Genomic DNA, 24,015 nt, shown 5'->3' with positions numbered 1-24,015 from the left:
TTCAAAGTGATTACGAAATTGCAACGAAAAAAGTTTAACAAAATCACAGTTTTTTGTAAAATGTGAAACAGTAAATTTGGTTTGAACAGTGAAAGTTCACAGTGTAAAATAAAACATTACAATAACAGTTTTTAGATAAATCAATTACATATTGACTTTAATAAAAGTCGACAAAATTATACAGTAAAATTCTTTAAAGCATTAAAACAGTTAGAAAAAAAAAAACTTTAACTGAGTTTCAAAAACCAAAAGAATTTATAGTTTTTACTAAAACCCCTAAAATTAAATATACGAAGTTTTGCTTGATGCTTAAGTGATATGCTATATACAGTTTCAAATCCTAATAAATTCAATTAAATTTTTTAAGAATAGTAATGATTTGTTCTCTAACAATGGTAAAACCTAAAAACAAACAGAAAGCTTTAAAATTATTTATGTGGTACAAAAAATAACTAAAAAAGTTTAAAAAGTTGCTTCATATAAAACTGTTCACATAACTATTAATGAAAATAATTAAAACTTTAAGCTAGACTGAAAATCTTAATGCCTTTAAGTATACACAAAATACATATTTTATAAATAATTAAAAAAAATAAACAATAAATTAGTCATTTAGCTGACACATAAGTGCGACGCCCCTGCCGACCCAATGGCTTGGACTTTTATCGGTGAGTAGACTGATGCTGATGACAAAATTAGTGGAATGACCGGTTGTTGACAAAGTTCCTCTGCGCTCAGTTGTCTTGTAAACTGGTGCTATATACGAAGGCTTCGCGACTATTTCGCTCTGAAAAATTAAATTGTCACTTTTTATTTTTGGTACTATTAAGCATTTGATCTAGAACTTTTTTGTACTAAAGTTAGTACACTTGTATTATGACGGTTTATACTGTTCATAATACTTAAAATGTGGTTTGTTTTTCAAAGTATTTTATATAATTATAAAAATATTTGTGTTTATAAAATCAAGTCCATTTTAACAGCTTACGTATGTTTAATAAGCATACCAAAATAGTAACTATGTTAACAGGATTTTTCAAAATAGTTTACTCTGTAAGTTGTTTTAACATTCAAATTATAATATTTCTTTTTTATACATTTCTAACACAGTTCTGTAATTTTCTCTTATTCAAACTTTGATATTAAGAAACGATTTTAAACGGTTTATCATAAAATTTTACAGATTACAGAGCTAGCTCATTAAAAAATGCAGTTTTATAACTATAAGACGTCCAGCCTACAACATAATGTATACTTATCAAAATTATATATCATGAATTAAGTCGAAGTCAACTTTTTAAATATTACCTTTTTACAAGGAATGAGAAGTATTTTAGGCATGGGATCAAATAGAACTTTAGGAGTGCTTTCAGCCAACTGTTTGTGTTTTCTGTCCCATCTAGCTCCTTCTAAGAACAACCCGTAAATATACGCCCCTAAAATTAGGCACATTTAAATAATGTTGCTTTATAACACTTACGAAATAGTCATACACCTTACAAACCTTCATTAAAGAGCAAACACAGAAATAAAATATGAGACATAAAATACTATTAGTTAATCATTGAATCAAGTACATAAGTATCAGTTTGTAAAGTTCAAGACTGGTCTCAATGAAGCTACAAAACAAGCTTGCATTAAAGGTAAAAAAAATAAGTTTGAAAAATACTATCAACAATTAAACAAGCTGTTTTCAAGCTACTTCTTAGTTTTGTTTTTTTCTATATACTTCACTAATCACTTTCATTGTTATTAAAAGAAAAAGATTTAGAAAAATATTTTTTTGTAAGAAGAATTGTATTGTTAATATAACAACTTGTAAATACCTAAACCATCAATTAACGCAATGGTCAGGGTTGTCTTTTGTATTTGAGAAATTTCTTCCGGGTTTTTAAAAGTACACGTTTTTGGGTTTTTATTTAGTTTAAAGTTTAATTTAAGGTTAAAAACTGTGCTAAGTAATATATAACATTAAAAAGATACTGTAAAGCTACTTTAAATGTGTTTTTTGATAAAAAACTATGATGATGAAACATTTTTTTTAATCTATATGATAGATTTTTTGTGTTAAGTCGAAATTTTACTACTGATCACGTTAAAATTGTTTAAAATTCTAGATTTTTCTTTTTTTTTTTGCCTAAATTGTCAAATTCCAGGTTTTTTAAGGTTTTTCCAGGATTCCAGGTTTTTTGGCAACCTTGAACGGTACATAAAAACACACGGTTACAAATAATAAACCATAAAACAGCTATTTTTTTACCAACAGCAAACAACTCAACAAACTCCTCACCATCATCGGGAGGCAACTTGTAGTCCTTATCCTCAACAACCAGGTAGTCGAACGACAGCAGATCGATGGGAATGGTGAACTTTCTCGCGTAATTCTGCTGCACTCCCGTCAGGAACGCCTGCGTGAAGAAAAATCCTGAAACCCAGAACTGAGGCGGCGGTCCCTGGTGGTACCATTTCTGTGGAAGGGGAACAAATTGGTTTTAAAAAATTGAAGAAGGTCACAGTTCTTTTTATTGATTAAAATTTACAATAACAAACATTGAGAAATTCGAGTCTTTGTAGGAAATCATTGACGTATCCTCCCAAAGGTTTCAGACTCGGGTAAGACTTCTTCATCCACATACTTGGAATCTTTCCTTGAAGAACATCGTTCAACACTCCTTCAAGGTCTTGACTCAACACTACAAGACCCTGAAATGTTTACAAATGTAGCTTTGAGGTAATCTAGTAGCTTAATTCAAATAATTTCTACTAAACGTGTTTAAAATACATTTAATAATTTAATACAATTCTAAGTTGTAACTAATATTTTGAACGCAATGATTAAATAAATTTATTTTAATGATAACACAGTTAACTTTGAGTAAAAATAAACAATAAACTTTTATTTGTCAAGGCTTTAAAGCATAACTGATTTTAAAACTAATTAATTTGATAAGTATTATAACTTATAGGCTCTATTTTAACCAAACTATTTTTTCAACATGCGACAGAAAATATATTTTTTTTAATTAAAACCTTGATGGCTTTCTGAACGTTGATAAGTGAAGATCTAATTGTGGATAAAAGTGCATTAAACCTGACCATTTCTTGAACTAAAACGGTGTTCATCGACTGATTATAATCAGTTGGATATCTACAATCATTATTATTTAGCAGATGCTTATTTTAAAAAAATAGGTAGTTAAATAGAATATTTTATTTAATATTTTTCGAAGTTAACATCAAAAACAATTTCTAAGAGATTAAGGCAAAAATAACAGAATTTATCATAAAAAATGTTGCAAAAAAAGAATCAAAACATAATTTTATACTACAACTTCTAATTTAAAATTAATTAAAACAAACTTTCTCATAACAAGATCAATATCGAAATTTTCAGGTAATTTTTCGAGGATGTCTTTAGCGACGTTGTAAACTAATTGATCACCTGATGAGTCCCCACCACCTCCAGAGCGAGACTGAAAAAAATGTAAAAAATAAAATGTAAAATTGTAAAATTTTTGAGAACAAACTGTTAACTATAACTTGTTGGTAGCCGACCTCGAGGTAAAATAAACAATTTTCAGTTTTAAAGTTAGAGAAAAATCTAAGAAAAAAAGTATCTATTTGAAGTAGTTGAGAGATGTTGGAAAGACTGATAGTATTTTACACATTATTAAAACTTACAAGTAAATAAGAATAAATCATATATTTTTAGAAAATTACTAACTCTCTGAGATCAACAACTTAAATGACCAAGTGCAATTAGTAGTACTTTTTACTTTTTATATAACATTAAATTTCAAAAACTTATCTATGTATATAATTTTTTTCCGTGATTAGTTTAACGTAGCTTCTAAAAACTTAACGGATGCAAAATAATCATTTAATTTGAATACGATTTACTTAAATATTAATAACTTTACAACCTTTAAACTTATAATTGGTAAAAGTACAAAATTTTATAATAATTTTGAAAGCAGTTCAAAAAATTTAGAGTGAAACGAACATCAGTTTAACACTTTATTTTAAATAATGCTGTTATGAAAGTTTGTTTGAGTTGATAATAGTATTTAAAATAAACTCCGTATAGTTAACAAACCAAAGTAAGCAGAATGGAGTTGAACAAGGTGGTGGTTTCATTCATATCTTTCGCTATATCTGCGTTCGCGTGCATTCCAAATACCTGCGGTCTCGCAACTACTGGTAAACTCTTGCAGGACTTCAAGTAATCGTCGTACTGTGAAGTATAAACCGTTATTTCTGTACGTGACATTTGTACTGATTTAAAACTGCTGGCTGGAAGTAGATTTAATTGTGCTACAGCAATATATTAGAGGTTAAAAATCAGTTTGTTATATAAGGTTTAAAAATTCAACATTAACTTTTAGTAAAACATTTAAAAATCTTATCTTATTTTTCCTTAAACTAGCCTAACATTTCATATCTATAACTTTGTGTAAAAATACATAAAACTCAACATTATTTAAAACTTACTATTTTTAAGTATTTCTAAATGAAGGTTTGTTATTAACCAATCTTCAAAAAATGTTGCAATTAATTAGTGAAAAACATCAAATAATTCTTTTACACATGAAACTAACATCACCGTCGGGAGGTCTCGGGTACTCGTTGCCCTCGTCAAAGCACCAGTAATCCTCCTCAACAACCTGATTGTTGTACCCCCTCTCCAACAACGTGTTGAGTGTCCTCCGATCCCAATCGTCAGTCACTCTTCCTCCGTAGTTACATTCCCCTGCCAGGTACTTGATCGCCACAAGAGGTACAAACTAAATTTTTAATTAGATATTATTATTTCATTAAACTATTGTCTTTTTATATAATTAAACAAAAAAAAAAAGTAAGCACTATACAATAAATAAGGAGATTATCAATACTTGTACAATTTTTCATTTGTGATTTTTTATCAAATGAATCGAAGCTAACATCATATTGATTAAGGAACATATGCAGTTGCCGAGTACAAATTCTCAAATCAGTCTCATTAAATTCATAAGGAATGTTCCAACCCAGTGGTCCGAACTTTCTTCTTTCTTGAACCAAAGCGTGGAAGAAGCATAATCCAAACAATAATCTTCTGAAAACTTGCTGTAAAATAGCGTTAGTTTTAATTTAAATAAAGTGATACTAACTTATGATTAGTTAAACCCATACTGAAATGCACATTTATTACTTTACTGTTTTTGAACTTATTTTAAAAGCATAGTTTCAAAATCTCTTAGATTCTAGAACTTATGGTTTTTTAAACATGTGTTTACATTACATTTATTTAATGATTTTTCGACTTGTTATTAAAAATTGTAATATATAACATTATTTTTTACTATACAAAACAACAAAATTTATAAACTATTTCTACATTAATAAGTAGCTATGTGAAAACAAACCGGTTGCTTGCATGAAGTGAAGAACTCAGGATCAGAGATGGGATCGCTCAGGTAAGATCTATAGATGTTGGATTTGAGACCCTTGGGAGGCTCGTTGGTCATTTTAACTCCGTTTTGGAGGACTGTGACTGGAAAATGAGGGGCCGGGTAAGAAGTCAGCCACAATCTGAACTCCGGGTGAATCGTTTCAGGATTCAAAGTTTCCTGATATAAAGTAAATAATTTATGAACAAAATATATACTAACAATCCTTTAAACATTTGTTGTTGTTGTTGTCAAACTATTTCAAAACATATTTTTGCTAACATTTCTAAACTTGCATTACTGAATATATAATTTACTGTACGTATAAGTTTGCATATAAAACTATAAAAACATGCAAAACATTTTCTTGGTATTATTTTTTACCTCAAAATTTCTTAAAATCAGTTTTTCCTATTTAAGAGTAAACAACTAGTTAGTTAAAGAAAATAGAATAAAAACTAGTGCAAAAGAATTAGTAATTAAAAAATAAGAGAAGTTTACTAACAGCGCAAATCTTTTCAAGTGTAGTCATCCAACTAGTTGCAAGATGACAATTTTGCAGAACGACCCAACTTCCATCTTTTATTGCTCTTTCTATCATCTTCATTGCTATTGGTCCTTGCCCTTGTCCCAGTGACAACGATGTCATCTTCGATCCGAATCCCTGTTAAAACGATAAACTAAATTAAAAACAAGTTTTTGGAAAAAGACTATCTAATTGATACTAGTTTCAAACTCCTTTTAATACAAAAATACTTTTAATCAAATAATTAGTCTTATAAATAGGATAACAAGTAGACATGAACCTGATCATCAGCAAATTTCAGTAGTGCTACCATGGGATCGCTTCCCGGTGAAAGAACGAAGATAAGAGGAGATGTAGCCGTGGAATCTGCAAATGTATTCGGAAGATCGAACGGAGGCGGCTCTGTGAATTTCACTCCTAAATTGTTCACTATGAAGTTCACTGCCGCTGGTGTTATCTGGTGAGAATAACTTGATAAAACTTACTAAGAAAAAAAAATATTCAACGATAACATACAAATTAATGTATTTTTAAGTAAAAAACAAATATTATGTAATTTAAGTTGTTTACTTAAAAATATTAATCATATTGAAAATAAACTTAAAATAAAATATTTTTGAATAAATAATTGTAAACAGCTTTAAAGTATGATCAATTTAGTCACTAGGGCTATAGAGATATGAAATCAGTTTAAAAAAAAATCATATTACACATAAGATACCTTATCAGGTCTGAGACACCTGAGAATCATCATCTTGCGGAATTCATCTAATCTCGCCCAAGGTTCAGGTGGTGGGTGCTTCTGCGGCTCGTTTGAATCGTAATAAATCTGAAAAGAAAAAACAAATGTTTTATTGATTGAAAAACAGTTTTATAGTTGTATTAACTTTAAATGCAAATAATTAAAACTAATCGTTTTCCGATTGAAGAGAATAAGTATATATTGGAGTTATATTTTAGTTTATTTAACTTAATTTTGTGAGTTTTTCAGTATCATTAATGGTTTTATAAAAAAAACTTTTTACTTTCAAAAACTTTAACTTGAAATAAGTTCAAATATGCTAAAAAGTACTAAAACAAGTCAGTAAAAAATAAGTTTCCTAATAAACTTTAAACCTTCCAAGTATCTTTCAATTGAAGGAATCTTTTTCTTATTCCGGTAAAAGCAGAAAAGTTATCCAATCTGCACAGTTCATCCCAGGACTTTTGTGGAAGCCAGTGAGTTGGATTTGAATACGGGTTGTCCAAACCAACACCTTTAAATATTATCAATTATAACAAGAAACCAATTGTTGACTGTTATCAAAAAATTTAAACAAACTAGTTCTTATAACAAAAACTTTTAGAAAACTTAAAACATCTAATATAATAGTAAACATACATTCTTAATTGGTATTTAACAACTCAACAAGCTCTATTTACAGAGATAATACTGAAATTTCTATAAAGAATTGTACCATAATAACCAAACTAGTAAAATAATATAAAATTGTATAAAAAAATGTAATCATTAAAACTCAATGGAGCTAAAAATACATTCAACATAAACAAAGTTTAACTTTAAAATGCTGTTCAAGAATAAACAATTAAAAATATTCAACCTCCGGTGAGCAAGAATCTCCAGTCATCAGCGTGAACCTTACCTTCGTGCATTAGCAAAGCAACACACAAAAGCAGAGAAAACAACATCTTGTGTTTTTCAAACAAAGATCTACACACGTTGCAGTATAAAGAGTATGTCATGTAATCTTGTAGATTTTTCAACCTGGAAAACGTAGTTATAATAAAAAAAAAAAGGGTCTTAAATATCTACAAAATATAACTTTGATTTATATAAGACTTTTTACACAAATAATTTTTATAATTCTTATAATTAAACCATTATCAATAAAATATGACTTAGACTTGCTTTGAAAACTTTACTGATCTCTAAAAGATTTGTACTCGTACCCTAAATTTAGTAACCTTGAATGTAGTCAACGTTTTAATGTACTAACAACTTGGAGTATCTTTTATTAATTGTTATTAAAAAAACTGATAACCGTAAACTTAAAAGAAACATTTAAACATTAGTATGAATTAAGTTCTAAAAGCTTTACAAGATTATATTCAAACCACATACTTTTTGAAATTGTTGTTGTTTTTCGTTTAATTAAAACTATTAAGACACTTTTAAAACCTAGTATTAATGTGTATTAAACTTTATACGTCAGTTACAGAAATCACACAAAATAAAGTAACAAACCTAGTTTTAAGATCGTCAGATTTATCGGCATTTTCAATTGCATTGCAGAACAGATTGACGAACCAGACAAGTGAATACTGGTACATGGGATCTATGGATGCCAGATCCGAAATACAGAAGAAAAGGATACCGCAGTGGACTGCTATCTTTGTGTATCCCATCCTAGCTGCGTCTATTTTCTTCTCTGTTTCCTGAATAAAGAAGTAAGTTAACATTAATGTTTTAAGAGTTATTCATTAGTATCAAAACTAGTCTAACACACTTGATAATAAACTGTTAGAGCAAATAAAAAAAAAAAATTCCTAAGTTTTATTTTTGTTTAAAGTGTTAAAGTTTCAAAGAATTTTAGACGTAAAGTTTGTTTTTAATTATTAGCTTAATTTTATTTAATATGAATCAAGCTTTATAAATTGAATTTAGTATGTCATATAATCTTTACTTTTTCTTATCAGGAAAATAGTTAGGAAAATAAAACAAAATTTTAAAAACACACATAGGAACAAAAGAATTAAAAAATAAAACTTTTTGGTACTTCACTGCGATTACTAAAATAATTCATTTTATATTTAACTAAGTTTTATTTAAGTTTACTCAACAAACTTCTGCAACGGCTTGCTTTTCAGAAATTTCGTTTGCAAGAGTTTTTGATGAGGACAAAACTTGAATGGCTGTCTCGTCTTCTAATATATTTCCTTCTGACGAAGAAAGTACTTCGAGAATCTTGTCTTCTATCTCCTTTAATTGTCTGAAAGAAATAAGGTATAACTAATAATTATTGAACTTATTCAATTTTACCTGTTTAAAATTTTTTATTTTATAAATAAAAATTATATATTTTCATATAATTTACAAATAGCTACAATATATATTTCTAATTTTTTTTTGAATTGGGTTGTTTAAATGTATATCTCAAGTTCTAGAATGATTTTTTACACTAGTTTAACTATACAAAAAAATTTGAATGCTTTAAATCATTAATTTTATAGAATCAGTTGAATCTAAAAACCATAACTTACCTAAATAATGTTTTAAGCTAAGCTAGAAGGGTAAACAATATTATTTTCGATAGCAACGCTCATAAAAAACTAATTAGCTTTAATTGTTTATTGAAAGTTTTCAATTTTATTTTTGTAGTTGTCTCATTTTAATAATCAAACTTATATATTTTCATATTATTTCTAACATACTAGTGTTTGTTTATTTTTGGCAGATACATTTTTAATTGGTAGGAGTCAATTAATCACCATAAAGTACCCAGTAATTCTAAAATAAAAAGTTTTAAACTTTAAACTTTCTTTTTTATAATCAATAAAATTAAAAAAAAGTAAAATCACTTTTTATTTTGAGCGGATTGTAAGATGAGCTGATTCTTTTCTTCTTCAAGCTCAGGTCGCTCCCTGGCAACTACGATCCCTAACAACTGATCTTCAAGACCCTCCGATGTTATCATGAAATTCAATAGAGTCACCTTAAATTTTTTAACAACATTAAGACTAATCTAAATAAATAAACCGTAATACTTTGCTATTTAATTAGCTCATTTGAGTTATTTAAATGAAAAAAACAAGTTAATGCTTTTAAGAAAATTTTTAACGACTGTATTTTAAAATGATTAAAGTTTTTTTTTGAACTAAAACAAAAATTTATTTATAAGTAACAATAGAAACAAACAAGATGCTACAGACTACACTTTATATATTCTATATTTAATTATTTAAGTTTGGAAGAAGAAAGAGAATTTTTTAAATTAATTCAAATAGTAATAATAAAAAAATAACTTTAACAGAAGTTTCGGGTAAGTAATGCGGATTTCTCAGTTTAGTGGTTATATAGAATCTGAAGTCATTGGAATATTCAATCGTAGAATCTCCCAATCTGATGCAAATTGCTCCAGATTGTTTAAATGTTTGCTTCAATAAAAGTGGCTCTAATAAAGTGTCTAATTCTTCTCCTGTTTTGAATATTTGTTTTTTGATCACTTGTAGTACAAAATACTGCACTATATATATTACAGTTTTTTTTTTGCTTTTTAAATTGTAACTCTCTACAAACTTTATAATTTATATGTTAAATGACATGAATTTAATATTCTAGTTATGTTTTTCAAGTTGAATAAAAAAAAACTCTCTTTTAAAACTCGTAACAAAAACTCAAACGTAATTCGTATATTATTGTATTCAACAAACCGATATTTTCAAGGAGAACAGGGGTGCCGAACTGAATACAGTTTTCAAGAGTTCTCACAAAATCCCCATCAGTGAGCTTGATGACGTGAAGATTGTTGGGTCTCTCCATGTTCTTCACCCACTTGTTTGCTTGCCCCTGCGGATCTATCAACAGTGGCCATCTTCGTGCGTTTCTTTCGTGATTATGGAGAATAAGTTAGTGAAATTTGATAGTTTGACAATTTTTTTAGAAGCTCAAACAATTGATTTGTCAAAAAAAAAAAAAAAGTAAAAATATTAAGTATCTTAAGAAATTTAAAGATTATAAACCAAAAAGCATATATGTTAAAGTAATTTATACTGGATTTAATTACCTTTTAACAGATATTAAAGTTAAGTAATTTAATAATAATATAATTGTTCTAATATATTTTATTACATTTAGTGGAAAAAAAATAGTACTGATGGACCAAAATTTTGTTTAACATGGTTGTTTTATCAATCACCTTAATTAACATTATAAAAAAGTTTTTAATTTTTTAATTCTGTATAACTACATTAAGTTTTTCTCATTTTCGACAAATGAAACTCACGATATAATGATGCCGTTTTCAATACTGAAGCTGTCCGTGGGCAGACCTGCGATGTTCCACTGACGAATTTTGACCGGTTCACCGAGGACATTCAGCAATGTCACGTTGTCTGAGCATGGTAGCTTGTTTTCCTTGCAACTATCCAGCCACGCGTGTGTTTGATCCTAAACAAATAATACACTTGTATATTGTTGATATACTAGCGTTGAAAATATACAATGTTGAGTTTTCATAACAAAGTTTGCTTAAGGCTTACTACATTTAAAACTTTTATACAATTTTAAGTAAAAAATCTTTAACATATAAATTTTTCTATGAGTTAAAAAAGTAAACGCTTTTTTTTTCAAATCTTACTTAACTAGTAGCAAAAAACTTAAAAAAACTTTAAGTAATACATTTTTGTTTTTAAACAGTTTAAATAAAATCTTAACGTAAAATTAATTGAAACAAGTCGTCTTCAAACAAATAATCTTCAATTTTGGATAAACTAGTTTCATACCTCCCTATACTTGCTAGTAAAAGCACCTAGATATGCAACAACACCGGATGAAACAAGTACATCTCCAACGAGATTATTGTAAGTAACTCCTAGATCTTTCGCCATTTCGCTCCATCTTGCTTTCTCACCTCCCAACGAAGCTATCAGCTGCGTGGCTCTCTCTAATTTCTTACTACACAAATCGACCTAGTAAAAATATTATTAGTTTTATTTAATTACAGTTTTTTTTTAAGCTGTCTCAGTCCTTACCTAAAATAAATTATTAAAAAAAAAATTGTTAATTTATGTATTGTTAATTTTAGTTTTGTATGAACCAGTTAGTAGTTTACTTTATCCATTCTCAGTGATATATTTATGTCATTAAGAGAAAAGGAAGAAGCTTAAGATATAAAAGTACCTTAGTTATTCGTTTACCAACAAACCATTAAAAATACTGAACAACATACAAACCTGATTTTCGAGGTCAGCCTTTTTGTTCTTGTTGTGTTCAAGATTGTCCCTGAGAGCTTGCAGTTTGTCTTGAACTTCCTTGAGGGCATCTTGCTTCTTACGAAGAGCCGTCATTGCCTCGTTCAATTCCGCTTCTGCTGCCTGTTTGATTGTTTTAATGAACATTTATTGATAGAAAAAATGTTTTCAATAATAAAAGAGTAATACAAGTTATTTGTTAAAAAAAGGCATTTAAAATGATAAGACTGTTAGCTTAAATTTTCTTAACTAATCATTAGATAGCAATCAACTATAAGCTTTAATGTAACTATACACATTATTTTATGTTCAATACTATTTTAAAAAACTCAGCTTGGGAGGTAAAACTACCATAAATAATCACAACAAATCTGTTACAAATAAAAAAAATAAATTTTAGTGTTTTTAAATAACTGAACAGTTTTAAATGACCAGTTTACTTTTTAATTTTATGAAGTTTAAGATAAAATAAATCAAAAGTTTCAGTTTTTTTTTTTAAACAATTTAGCAGGAACATAAATTCTTACCTTTAGTTTAACTTTCTTGGGAGCGACAACTTTGATAACCTTATCATAAGAGTCCATAGCTCTCACCCACTTACAAAGACCCTCACAAGCTGTTGATGCATTCTTGATCTTCTCAGGAACAAACTCTGGATCCGGAATGTATTTCTTCCTGTAAACAAAGTATTTATTATATATTGTTGCTGTTTTGAGAGCTAGTAACAAAGTCTTTATTAACGTAAAATTTAAGATTTTTTTTAAGGAAAAATTTGTTTATTGACTCAACACAGTTATTTACAGGGTTGCGAAAAGTTTTTGTAATTTTTATCCAGTTTAGAAAACAAAATTTTTGTTCTATTCTTAGTACAAAATTAAACTTAGATAAAAAAAAAACCGCCTTCAATAGTATAACAACTTTGAATAGGTATTGCAAAGCTACTTTAAACATATTTTTTATAGAAAGAAAATTAAGTGATACTAAAAATGTCTTATCTTTATGATGGATATTTTGTATCTGAACGAAATTTTGTTACTTCACATGTAAATATAGTTATAAATGTCAGGTTTCTCCTGTTTTTTAGTAATTTTTGTTCAAAAATCCAAGTTTTTCATTTTTTTTTTGTCTAAATTGTCAAATTCCAGGTTTTTCCAGGATTCAAAGATTTTTGGCAACCCTGTATTTATAACTAGTTTAAAACATTTTAGTATCGAATTAGAGTAAATCTAAACTAAGGCTTAAGTTTAGACTAAAACATACTAACAAACTTGCAAACAGCTATGTATTATTTGTTTTTAATCCTAAAATTAACAAGAAGTTTAAACTATACCTAATAGTTTTCATGTAAGCAGCTGGAATGTTGTCTTTATCGAATTCTTGAAGAGACTGCAAAAACTTCATGTCTCCTAAAATCTTCTTTGAAGGTCCCCAATAATCTTCAATTTTTTTACCTGAAAAAAATTGTTGAGACCTATTGGTGTGAACTCATTTATATTTATTAAATTTTGAGACTTATAATATATGTTTTTTCTTCAATAAAAAAACAAAAAATATTAATTTTTATATGCGTTTAAACAAAACATATATAAGTTTAACTAATAAAGGAAGTTGAAGGATGAACAACTTTTAATTTAGAAACTAACTAGAGTTTGCAAATAATTTGAATTACTTAGTTTTAATAACAACAAATTATTACCTTAATTCTGCTAACTTTATAAATTAAAACAAGCTTATTGGCTCATAGTTGCTTTGTAGAATTAACATAACTTTTTAGTTAAAATCGTGACTAAACCATAGCTTTAAACAAAATACTTTTTGAGGAAAATAGTATTTTTTCTCACCAGAACCAGAAGGATCGTTAACTTTTTCAGGCTTGACACCTTTCAGGATACAAATGGCTTCCATGGTCAATTTGACGGCTGCTGGGGGATTTTTCATCGACTTTACCACCGTAATATCAGCCGGTGTAAGAGTGTTGAGCGCCTGAAAAAATAATTACTTGAAGTTTGATTGAAGAACAAAACAAACCTTGTACTTAAAAGTTTTCGTACAGTACGATATAACAGGGGGAATCTTTACTTAAGGTCTAATAAAATAGTTACATAAATAGTCAGACTGCATTACAAAGTCATAAGCATTTAAGTTAAGCTCAGTGAGTACGTACTAGTTTAGAACAATAATTTATAACTAATGTTGTATATCAACTAACACTAAGTGCGGATTCAAGGATTGGAACGGCCTCCGCAAGGTCGGCGTCACATTCATCTTTTATCAATTTTGCTCCTGCTGCTTGTTGATTGGCTACCGCCTCATCTGCTTTCACCACCTTTCATTTACATTAATTAAAATTACGAAGTTTAAAAGCCTTTACTGTAAGTATAACTCAATTTTAAGATTATACTACTAAAACAGAACTTAATGTTTTTATATCATACCAAACTATGTTTTTTTATAAACATGTTTTAAATTGACCCATGGTAACTTACACAACTAGTGTGAAAGTAAGCAAAAATAATAGCTTAGACAAACTTTTTCGATTTTGGACACTTCTACACTCTCTTTCTCTACGTTGACCATGATAGTGTCTACTTCTTTAGAAGCTACAACTAACAATGGCTGAAGCTCTGTGAGTTCAGTCTGCATTTCTGCTACCTAAATATATATAAAGTTTAAATAAAATATATATTAAGTTGTATTTAAATATATATTTTGTTTTAGTTAATAATATATCTAATATTTAAGTTTATTTCATAAATTACTTAATAGTTACTTTTCATCACTTCTTCATTGTCAACAATTGAAACTTTTACATTACTTTTGTTATGAGCAAACCTTAAAAGCCCACTTAGTTTGTAGTAAAATCCTTTAATAACTTGAGACACAAAGTTATGAACGATAAATATAAGTAATTTTGTAACAAATCAGTAACCTGCGACGCAGCACTCATGAGTTTTGAGAGACCAACTTCGTACCTCTTCTTCATCTGGTTGACTTCTTGTCTCTTCTTCCTGAGCAGCTCCTTGAATGTCGAGATCAGCTCCAAGTATGAAGTCGGAGTCACGTAATTGTGGCGTTGCAATTCAGTGTAGAACCGAGTTGACAAGTCTCTTGATGCCTTTGATAAGTACAAAAGTAAGAAATACATTGAGGTATAACTAAAAATTTAAACTTAGTACATACTTACTGAAACGTTTAGAAGTATGAACTAAACTAACTAATGAATAAGTTTAATAAAAATTTTAAAAACTGATAACTATGATAATTATTTAATCTTTCACTTGATATTTTCAAAGATCTGTGAGTATGGATACTAAAAACAAACTAATGTTGTAAACTTAGGAAGAAAAAAGTAAATATTGCTTATTAAAATAATTCTAAATATATCAAGAAAAGTATATCAAAACATTAAAAAAACTATAAAACAATGTTTGACTAAGAGTTAATTTAGTTTGTTTGTAAACATTTTAGTTCATTTAAAAAACATACCACATGGAAATGCTGGCACATTTCAATGCAGCTGTTTTTATGATCCTCGTTCATTTCAACATCTTCTAAAAATCTTGTTGCTACTGCTGATAACGCATCAGATGGCCAACTCTGTTGAAAATTATAGCTTTAAAGAATAAACATAAAAAACATCTATGATGCACACTTGTTTCACGAATTAAGTTTTTGACAAGTATGTGTATAACTGTCTTGATCAGCTTTAGCAAGAAACATGTATACTTTATTTAAGTACAATCAACAACTTGTCAAAAAGTTTGCGTATGTAGATAGTATCAGTAAAATATAAGGAACAACATGTTTAAATTTGTAAGTTCTTATTGATTTAAACTAATTTTACAAAATATATGATTCTTTATATCAAACAATATATAACAACCTGGAACCAATCAATGGTGCAGCAATTAACAAGAGACGGGAATTTTCTTAATCTTTCTCTAAAAGTGTCTCCAATGGGGCTCATTGCCAGTACAATATGAAGTTGTTCTCTTGTACGATCTGATTTAAACCAATACTCGTAAAAATTATTGTAAAAAATCACTGCACGTTCTTGTAGGACATTTCGTACTCGATTAATGTTTATCAATGATACGGAAAAAAGAAGTGTATTTTCTATTTTTATATAACTTAATTTTACAACAATTTTTTTTCAAGTACTAAACTTATTACTAGATTGTTTTACTACAAGAATAAATTTCTAAACTCAATATAATTCAAAATTACCAATCCTTTATAGTAATGATTTTTAAAAGTTAAACGTTAAATAGTATTAATAATAGTGTAACCAAAGTTACTTATAGTATAAATTCTAAAAATACTAGTAATTAGTTTTAAAGGCTCTAAGACTTTATCCTAAAATATTAAAAAATACTTTAAAACACTTAAAACTTTGAAATGCTATACATGTTCAACAACAAACCAATGAAATAGTTGAATAGAGCGTTCGGAGACCCGTCAGTTTGTCTTGACTTGTCTCTCTGCCGATCCAAACTCCTCATCTTTTCAATAATTTCTGCTTTTTCATCAGATGGAAATATATTTGGTACCTTTCAAAGAAGTATTCGTATAATTCTATAAACACAAACTGAAGTAATAAAGTTATCCTTTTCACTTTATTTAACATATATATTTTTTTTTTGCTTAAAACAATTCTTTTTACTAAGAACAAAATATATTTCTAACAAGCTGTATTTTATCTATTTAGTTATACAATTGAAGGAAATTGTAAAAAAGATTAATTAAAATTCTATTATTAATGCTGTAACTAACTTATTTGATAAACGTTTTCTAACCTCTCCAGCATTAAGTAAATTGTTGATATCTTCAAGGAAACTTTCTTGTTTTATTTGCGTGTCAGTAAACAGGAAGGTACCACATTGATCACCCTCCGTGGATTTCCTCAGAATATGTTTCAAATCATCGTGCCAATCTTGCGTGCTGTACCCTTTTGATATTTCCACCTGTTTGTAAATAAGATAAACTATAATGTATAAATTTGAATTTTGTTATGCTTAAACTTTATAAAACTTAAAATACCTTAATTTAAAAAATTGACTTTAAGACAGGTTAAGTATTTCAATAATAACTAATATCATAGGAATAATTAAATCCAAACTAAACAACGATAACTAACTTTATTAGACCACAATAATGATTTATTTTTAAGTTTGATACTGACACATTGTTTCAAATACTACTGATTTTTAAATTAAACCTGAAAAATTAAATTATACAAACTTGAAATAGTTCGTATTCGGCCATTTGTGCAGCAAGTCTTGTAAGACTCTGTCTACCGCTACCTCCCATTCCCACTAACAATGCATGAGATTTCGGCTGCTTCAGTATTCTGCTGATCTTGCACACATGCTCCAACGCAAACCTAAGTAATAAGTTGTTTGAGAATAGCCCTATCTATGTCAATAATAAATGTTTTGTTAATACATACTTAGTATTAAATTTATAATTTGTTTGTATGTTTATAAAACATTCTAAAAATTTTCTGAAAAAATTCTAACTGAGTTATTCTGTATTGGAATTTTTTATAAAAAAGAGTTGACTTTTATTTCAACTGCTATTTAAAATCACAGAAAGTCTAACAACTTTTATAGAACTAAACAAAAAGTTAATTTTATTGTACTAACTACTTCTTAATTAAATATATTGCAAGAAAGTGAATCATAAAAAATACCCCTGTGTAAATTTAATATTTATTTTCTTTAATAAACGTTTTTAATCAAGTCTGCAGTATTTGATGTAAACTAACTTTTAAATACTAAAATAAAATAAAAAATACGTAAGAAATTTTAGTTTATTACTAAAAGTAAAAATGTTCTCTACTTAATATTAAAAAACTCCAATTAAATGTAAATAAATTTAATGAGCACAAGTTTCTTTTTACCTAAAAATAACAAGGTTCATGGGTTTCTTCGAAACTTGGTTGAATTCCTCCAAATTTTTTTCGACAACTTCCCTCAGTTTAGCGACATTTGTCACCTCCTCGTAGTTTTTCTGGTCGTTCCTCGGAGTGAAATCACAAAACATCAGACTCCTCAAATCATCTTCTACTACCTAGAATGGTGTTTGAGAAAAATTATTGAAAAGTAAAACTCGAAATAATATTAACTTCTTTTTATTAATTAAAAACCTTTTTTATTTAAAATATAAAACATTTACTTTAGTAATAAACTATAAATATTAGTAAACATTGAGTATTGAAAAAAAACAAGTTTTGAACTGCAATTAATGTTTTAATCTTTTTATGATGATGTTTTTAGAGCATCTACAATTGCTTTTTTAGTAATTTTAGAATTTACAATAAAATAAGTTTAAATCAAAAATACATCAAAAACAAACATTTCCATCTTGATCAAAGTCGAGGTGTTCAAACAGGTGATTGAAATTGGTGTGATAAACATCTTCAACAACAGTTTTCACATGAGTAAACAACCATGACTTGTCGTTGTCATCTACTAATCTATCGTAATAAACTCTGAACACCTGCAAATAGAAACATTGTAAAATTTATAAAAGTTGTACTATTTCAAGTTTTAAATAAAATAATTCAAAGAAAGTACTATAGATTGATTGGATATCTGTTAACAAAATTATTTTAGATACTTTTAAGACCTTTATAGCAAACAACATATTTCTATATATACTTATTTGAGTAGATATATTCATTTAGTATATACATTTAAACTTCATGTAGTTAATATTTTATAGTCATTAATTAAAGATTTACAGCATACTTAAAAACCATATATATGTTTCCGTAATCTTTTCAAGAAATACTTTAAATTCAATTGACTTATTTACAAAATAAATTTTAAAATAATAATTTGACTTAACAATTTTTCATTGCAATTGAAAATTGACATCAAAATGTAAACCTCGTGACACCACAATCTCTTTATGACGTCGGTGGTCAGTGCAGATGACGTATTCGAGAGACACACTCCTCCGATAATACGAGAGAAGTCTCTCAAATTGAAGAGGTAGTGAGATTTGGCGGGAGTGGGCAGTAGGTTGATGGATGCTTCCTTGTAGACGCTCAACGTGGCTTGTATTATGCGAGGGATCAGCTCACTGAAGTCCTCTGTAAACTGATTTCTGTGCGATGGGTTAAGATGAAGCTTTTTTGTATTAGGGTCATTATCCACATGCATATTTTATAAATTAAAAAAATATGGGTAGACAAAAAGTTTTGTTTAAAATTCTATGAAAAATATACTCTTAGTTACTAAAGTATATATAAAAAGGTTTTTACTTAAAACATTTTAACTATTGCCTAAAACAAAACAAAATCATGTTATAACAAATTTTTTATGATCATAAATATTTAATATATTATCATAATAAAACATCTAGAAATTAATTTAGAACATCACAGACTACAACTTAACTAAGAAAAATTATAAAACTATCTAATTCAAATATACAGTATAACACGTAATTGAACAAACTTGGTTACAAAGTGCCACTTTAGTATGGCACCGAATATGGTGTTGAGAGTTTTATCTTGGAACTCGTTGATGGTAACAGTGTTGAAATGCCTGAGAAATCTGGGTGTCACCGGGTTTCTACCGCCCCCCGGAGGCCCCATGGCAGCCATCAGTTGCACATCGACCAGTCGGATCATGCTGCAATCTTGCAAGTCGTACCTGACAAGGTGTAACTTATTAATCCTTGCAATTTTTGTAAAAAGAATGGTCGTTCCGATTTTCAAATTGGTTTATGGTTTTTAAACGTTTACTTTTTTATAATATTTGGTGTTTTCTGTCAGCTTTTAAAAGATAACTAAGACTCATTATGTACTTAACAAAATATTATGATAAAAATATTAAGAGTTTATTTTGAACCTAACATAAAAAAAAACATGTTTAAACTAATTTCTTAAGTTACAACAGCTTAAAATCCTATTACAATTTAAAACTACACATAGAATAGTTACTAAAAACATAAAAAATAAACTGTAAAACAAATAGACATTTTTTATAAAGATAAGGCTTTAAAAGCCAAGTATTTAAAGAAACACTGATACAAATTCATATGTGTTTATACAAACCAGTTCCAGTGATCAAGCCATTGTCTCAACAGTTCAATAGGAGGCTGTGCGTAATATTCTTCACGTTGCGGCATGTTTATGTCATCCACAAATATCACCTGTTTATTGTGTGTAAAAATTATTTTTTTTAAATATTGGGTTTTTCTAAATTATTTATTAATTATAATGTTTTAGAATAAAAACAAATAATTCAAACTGGAACGTCAAAAAATTCGGAAATAAAAAAGATATAAATAGTAAAACAAACACATAATACTTTTAATCTAAAATAATTCTACAAATAGTTTGCACTTTAAGCGAATTATAAATTACTATGAAAGTTTTATGCCAGTACTAACTTTAAACTTTTAAATGAAACTACCTTTTAATGTGCTCTTAAATGTTTTGTAACGCATTTCAAATACTTTATATATCAACTAACAGTTCTTTTTCCAAGTGGAGGGCCGAACACACCCTTTCTTCTTTTATCTAATTTACTCATTATAAGAGTTTGAACTTGCTGTGCAGAAGTTTGAGCTGAAAAGTTTATGGTCACCGGTTTGTACTTCTGTTTGTCCATATCATTTGATAGATAGTTCTGTTCAAACAATATTTTATCAGATTTATGTATATATAATGTTGCGTATCTAAACTAAGTAAAAAAAAGACGTTTAAATTACGAATTATCAACTATAAAGTTTAATTAAATCATAAATCAAAATTTTTTCTCCTTCTGTAGTAAATATCTTTTTGTTATTAGATTAAAAAAAAATTTCACTGATCTCAACTTTCTGAGGTAAACACGATCAAAAATTAAAATGTTGATGTAAATTTTTTTACATAACTAAATTTGTGAACTTTTTCAAGTTTTACTTTACATCATAAATAGACAGATAATGTATAATAAAAGTAAAATTTTCACTAAAATTGAATAAGCTGAATAATTAAATCAGAGTGTTCAGAAACTTTATCAATTTACAATTCTACAAAAACAGTTAAACTGCCTCTTAAAATAGTCCCAAGTTACAATTTAATATACAAAAACTTAATATACTCACGTTGATGTAAACAGATTTTCCAGTACCAGTGGGTCCCACTAACAGCAAGGGAATTTGATGAGTGACAAATAATTTGATGAGGTACGAATATCTGACAGTGTCTTCAGTAACCACCATCAGTTCATTGAATGTCATCTCCTTGTCAAGCGGTGACGCTTTATCTACTATCTCACTCCATTTCTCCCATCTATTTAAAGTAACAAAATCAGTAATAATATTTATCAGTTTGAAATTTTACTTTTAGATATATAAAACAAGCTGAATTTCTATAAAGTAAATAATTTTATGATAGTTTTATGCGTATATTAAAAGAGCAAGCAAAAGAAAACATATCAGCTATTTTTTTATTTCATTCTACAACTTTCTATTTTTAACACATCTAATCCACTACTTTTACTTAACCTTCCGTGGTCTTCTTGAACGAATCTCCACGAGTAAACGTCATCAGTGGAAGGTATGGGGACGCTGACGGGTTTCTGGGGAGCGGGAACGTCATCCATGATCATGTACGACTGCTTGGTTTCCGGAGTGAGCTTTCCTCTCAACAGCTCCCGGAACAGCATGTCGAACTTCTCCCTCGTCGCAGAGTCAGTTGTGCCTCCGATCGTCCATATGAACGAGAAGTTGAATATTCCCTTTGAAATTAAAATTTACATTTGTTCTAGAAAAATTAAGCTGAACTTGATAGACAGTACGTACAAGTAAATGTGTTTTGTTTATTTGAACTTTTTCATAGATAAATTAAGAACTGTATGATTCTGTGAACTTTAGTTGTTTTGTGGTTTTAAATATTAAAAGACTAACTAAACAAAAACTTGTTACTTTATGACCTCAAAATCCAATTCTTTAAATTTTTTTTAAGTATTTAAAAGTATATACTTTAGCAACAATTATTTAATTAGAACATAATTTAATACTTTTACAATAAAAATCACAGTATAACAAAATCATACATGACCTAGATTTATTATACTCAAATAAAAAAATTAGTTCTTATAAATACCTCGACTCTGGAAATAACAACGCTGGGATCTTTCATGAGATCATCGGCAATCTCGTCATCTTTGAAGTCGTCCATCTGAGCTTCCATCATTCGCATCAGAGAAACAACTAAGTTGGAATTCGTTGTCGGTGATAACTCCTATATAAGTGGGGTTTAAATATTTTGTAGGATATGTATGATTTGTTATTTTGATAAACATGAACTTTGTGATAGTATAAAAAGAATCATTTAAAGCTATCTTTATTTTTCTAAATAAAAGTAAATATAAAATGTTACTTTGACGTTCTACATAAAAAAAACATAAATTCATTAGGTTTTACCTAAGTTTTATTTTAAACTGTTGTAAGGCTAACTTTAGTAGATAAAATATACAAACCAGTTGTTGTTCTATTTTAATAAAATTATTTTTTAAGTCTAATTGTTAAATGATTTAATGTTTAGAAGCTAGAGATGGTTTTAAAAAGTTTTCATAGCTGTCGTAAATTTATTATTTAAAAATAACTTTTTTTTTTAATTCAGAAAAATACTCATTATTAGTCTTCAATTTTATTTCATTTTAAAATGCTATTAAAATTAACTTATATTTAAGTTATATTGATAAATAAAATAATGTGCAAGCTATAATTAAACTTGTATTAAAAAATGTATAAAACATTTTAGTGGATAAAAACAAGTTATTTACATTAAGTTGATTCATGATATTTTGCTAGTATGATAGTTAGAAAACTATAAGTTTTACATGCATAAACTGTATAGAAAAAGATAGTTTACAAGATCCTATAATTGATTTAAACTTGACTCTAACAGAACTATGTAATTACAAAAGAAATAGACTAATTTATTTAAAAATATATAACAACACTCAAGTATTATAAATAGCTTCGAAATGCCTAAACATAAGTATTTTAAAAGTAGTAGTTGTACTTAAAACCTTTTTAAGTTTATTAAAAAAAAACTATGTTCTAAAAATCAGAAATACAGCTGCATTTTGTTTTATACTAAGGCAGAAACTATTGTTTTACTTATTTTATAAAATTAAACGGGTATTAGACTAAAATTTATATAGCTTATTTTATACAAACTAACTACTTCTACGTATAAATAATTATTACTATTTCATTAACAAATTACAACAACTTTGTCAACCACTAATTAAATAATTTTTCTAATTAAATGCTATTATTTTTCATGCTAACTAATGATCTTACCTTAAGGTCACCCTGTATAAATGAAATGATGTTTTACTGATGATTAAAAAATGGGAATCTAATTACAAATATGAATATATTAAACGTATAGCATATTTTTGAAAATAATAAAATAAATTTTCAATAAATACCTAATTTGATGAAAATGAAGCTTTATATGTAATGAGTAGGAAAAGTTTTAAATAAAGTTATTAGAACTCTAACTTTGTAAAGTAACATATAATTTTACAAATTGAAATTTCAAAACTTAAAATAATTATAAAAAAAACTAACTAGCATTTATTCAGAATCTATTTAAAAACTTAAGCTAAAAAACATTTCTTATAAAGAATGAAAACCTTAAATTAAGTTTATACTATTTAACTTTTTTTTAACTGACCCTAGCACATCCCTTCCTGATCCATTGTAGGAATGGAGGGATCATTCTGTTGAACAATTTGGTAATGAACCTTCTCACGTCTTCATCTTGGAAGATCTTAGGAGGAAGAAGATCCAACCAGGATTGGAAGAGAGGTTGCCATCCGAGCATGTGGGGCTCCATGTACACCATACCGCATCTTGATACCTGGAAACAATTTTTACTAGCATTAAACACAACTATTAAAAGAGTTTATAGTTAAAATGTTCTTCATTATTTATTACTTTTCAATTGCATAAAGATTTTACTTGTATTCACGGCGTAACAATTTTAAAATATTTAAAAACATCTGCAGACAAACTTTATCGTTAAAGAAGTTACAAGCGATTAATGACTAACTAGCGCTAAAAAACATTAAT

At 27.8% G+C, this 24,015-nt stretch overlaps 1 protein-coding gene across 1 annotated transcript in view; it reads right to left on the bottom strand.

The window, feature by feature from the left end:
• Nucleotides 1–448: 448 nt before the first annotated feature.
• Nucleotides 449–24,015, bottom strand: part of LOC145835457 (dynein axonemal heavy chain 7-like) — a 46,779-nt gene continuing 23,212 nt past the window's right edge. Inside the window, exons 36-80 of the mRNA XM_082943052.1 lie at nt 23,618–23,803; nt 23,239–23,250; nt 22,031–22,168; nt 21,430–21,662; nt 21,028–21,214; nt 20,412–20,567; nt 19,991–20,088; nt 19,389–19,586; nt 18,816–19,035; nt 18,280–18,423; nt 17,825–17,994; nt 17,164–17,305; nt 16,719–16,886; nt 16,346–16,472; nt 15,806–15,924; nt 15,409–15,519; nt 14,852–15,037; nt 14,452–14,574; nt 14,132–14,248; nt 13,764–13,905; nt 13,253–13,373; nt 12,450–12,597; nt 11,905–12,045; nt 11,455–11,640; nt 10,956–11,119; nt 10,384–10,556; nt 9,976–10,148; nt 9,532–9,665; nt 8,798–8,942; nt 8,198–8,388; nt 7,554–7,717; nt 7,069–7,208; nt 6,674–6,781; nt 6,233–6,409; nt 5,932–6,090; nt 5,403–5,606; nt 4,942–5,103; nt 4,599–4,784; nt 4,097–4,234; nt 3,361–3,473; nt 3,031–3,148; nt 2,551–2,703; nt 2,291–2,468; nt 1,309–1,436; nt 449–787 (exon numbers count right to left, since the gene is read on the bottom strand). Coding sequence (XP_082799178.1) covers nt 605–787; nt 1,309–1,436; nt 2,291–2,468; nt 2,551–2,703; nt 3,031–3,148; nt 3,361–3,473; nt 4,097–4,234; nt 4,599–4,784; nt 4,942–5,103; nt 5,403–5,606; nt 5,932–6,090; nt 6,233–6,409; nt 6,674–6,781; nt 7,069–7,208; nt 7,554–7,717; nt 8,198–8,388; nt 8,798–8,942; nt 9,532–9,665; nt 9,976–10,148; nt 10,384–10,556; nt 10,956–11,119; nt 11,455–11,640; nt 11,905–12,045; nt 12,450–12,597; nt 13,253–13,373; nt 13,764–13,905; nt 14,132–14,248; nt 14,452–14,574; nt 14,852–15,037; nt 15,409–15,519; nt 15,806–15,924; nt 16,346–16,472; nt 16,719–16,886; nt 17,164–17,305; nt 17,825–17,994; nt 18,280–18,423; nt 18,816–19,035; nt 19,389–19,586; nt 19,991–20,088; nt 20,412–20,567; nt 21,028–21,214; nt 21,430–21,662; nt 22,031–22,168; nt 23,239–23,250; nt 23,618–23,803 — 6,864 coding nt within the window. The 3' untranslated portion in view covers nt 449–604. The remainder of the gene's footprint in view (nt 788–1,308; nt 1,437–2,290; nt 2,469–2,550; nt 2,704–3,030; nt 3,149–3,360; nt 3,474–4,096; nt 4,235–4,598; nt 4,785–4,941; nt 5,104–5,402; nt 5,607–5,931; nt 6,091–6,232; nt 6,410–6,673; nt 6,782–7,068; nt 7,209–7,553; nt 7,718–8,197; nt 8,389–8,797; nt 8,943–9,531; nt 9,666–9,975; nt 10,149–10,383; nt 10,557–10,955; nt 11,120–11,454; nt 11,641–11,904; nt 12,046–12,449; nt 12,598–13,252; nt 13,374–13,763; nt 13,906–14,131; nt 14,249–14,451; nt 14,575–14,851; nt 15,038–15,408; nt 15,520–15,805; nt 15,925–16,345; nt 16,473–16,718; nt 16,887–17,163; nt 17,306–17,824; nt 17,995–18,279; nt 18,424–18,815; nt 19,036–19,388; nt 19,587–19,990; nt 20,089–20,411; nt 20,568–21,027; nt 21,215–21,429; nt 21,663–22,030; nt 22,169–23,238; nt 23,251–23,617; nt 23,804–24,015) is intronic.

This window comes from Thalia democratica, chromosome 5 (assembly GCF_965202585.1).
Source record: "Thalia democratica chromosome 5, ktThaDemo2.hap1.1, whole genome shotgun sequence".
In the NCBI taxonomy this organism is placed as follows: Eukaryota; Metazoa; Chordata; class Thaliacea; order Salpida; family Salpidae; genus Thalia; species Thalia democratica.
Note: the sequence above shows the minus strand (reverse complement) of the source record. Positions and strands in the feature narration are given on the sequence as shown.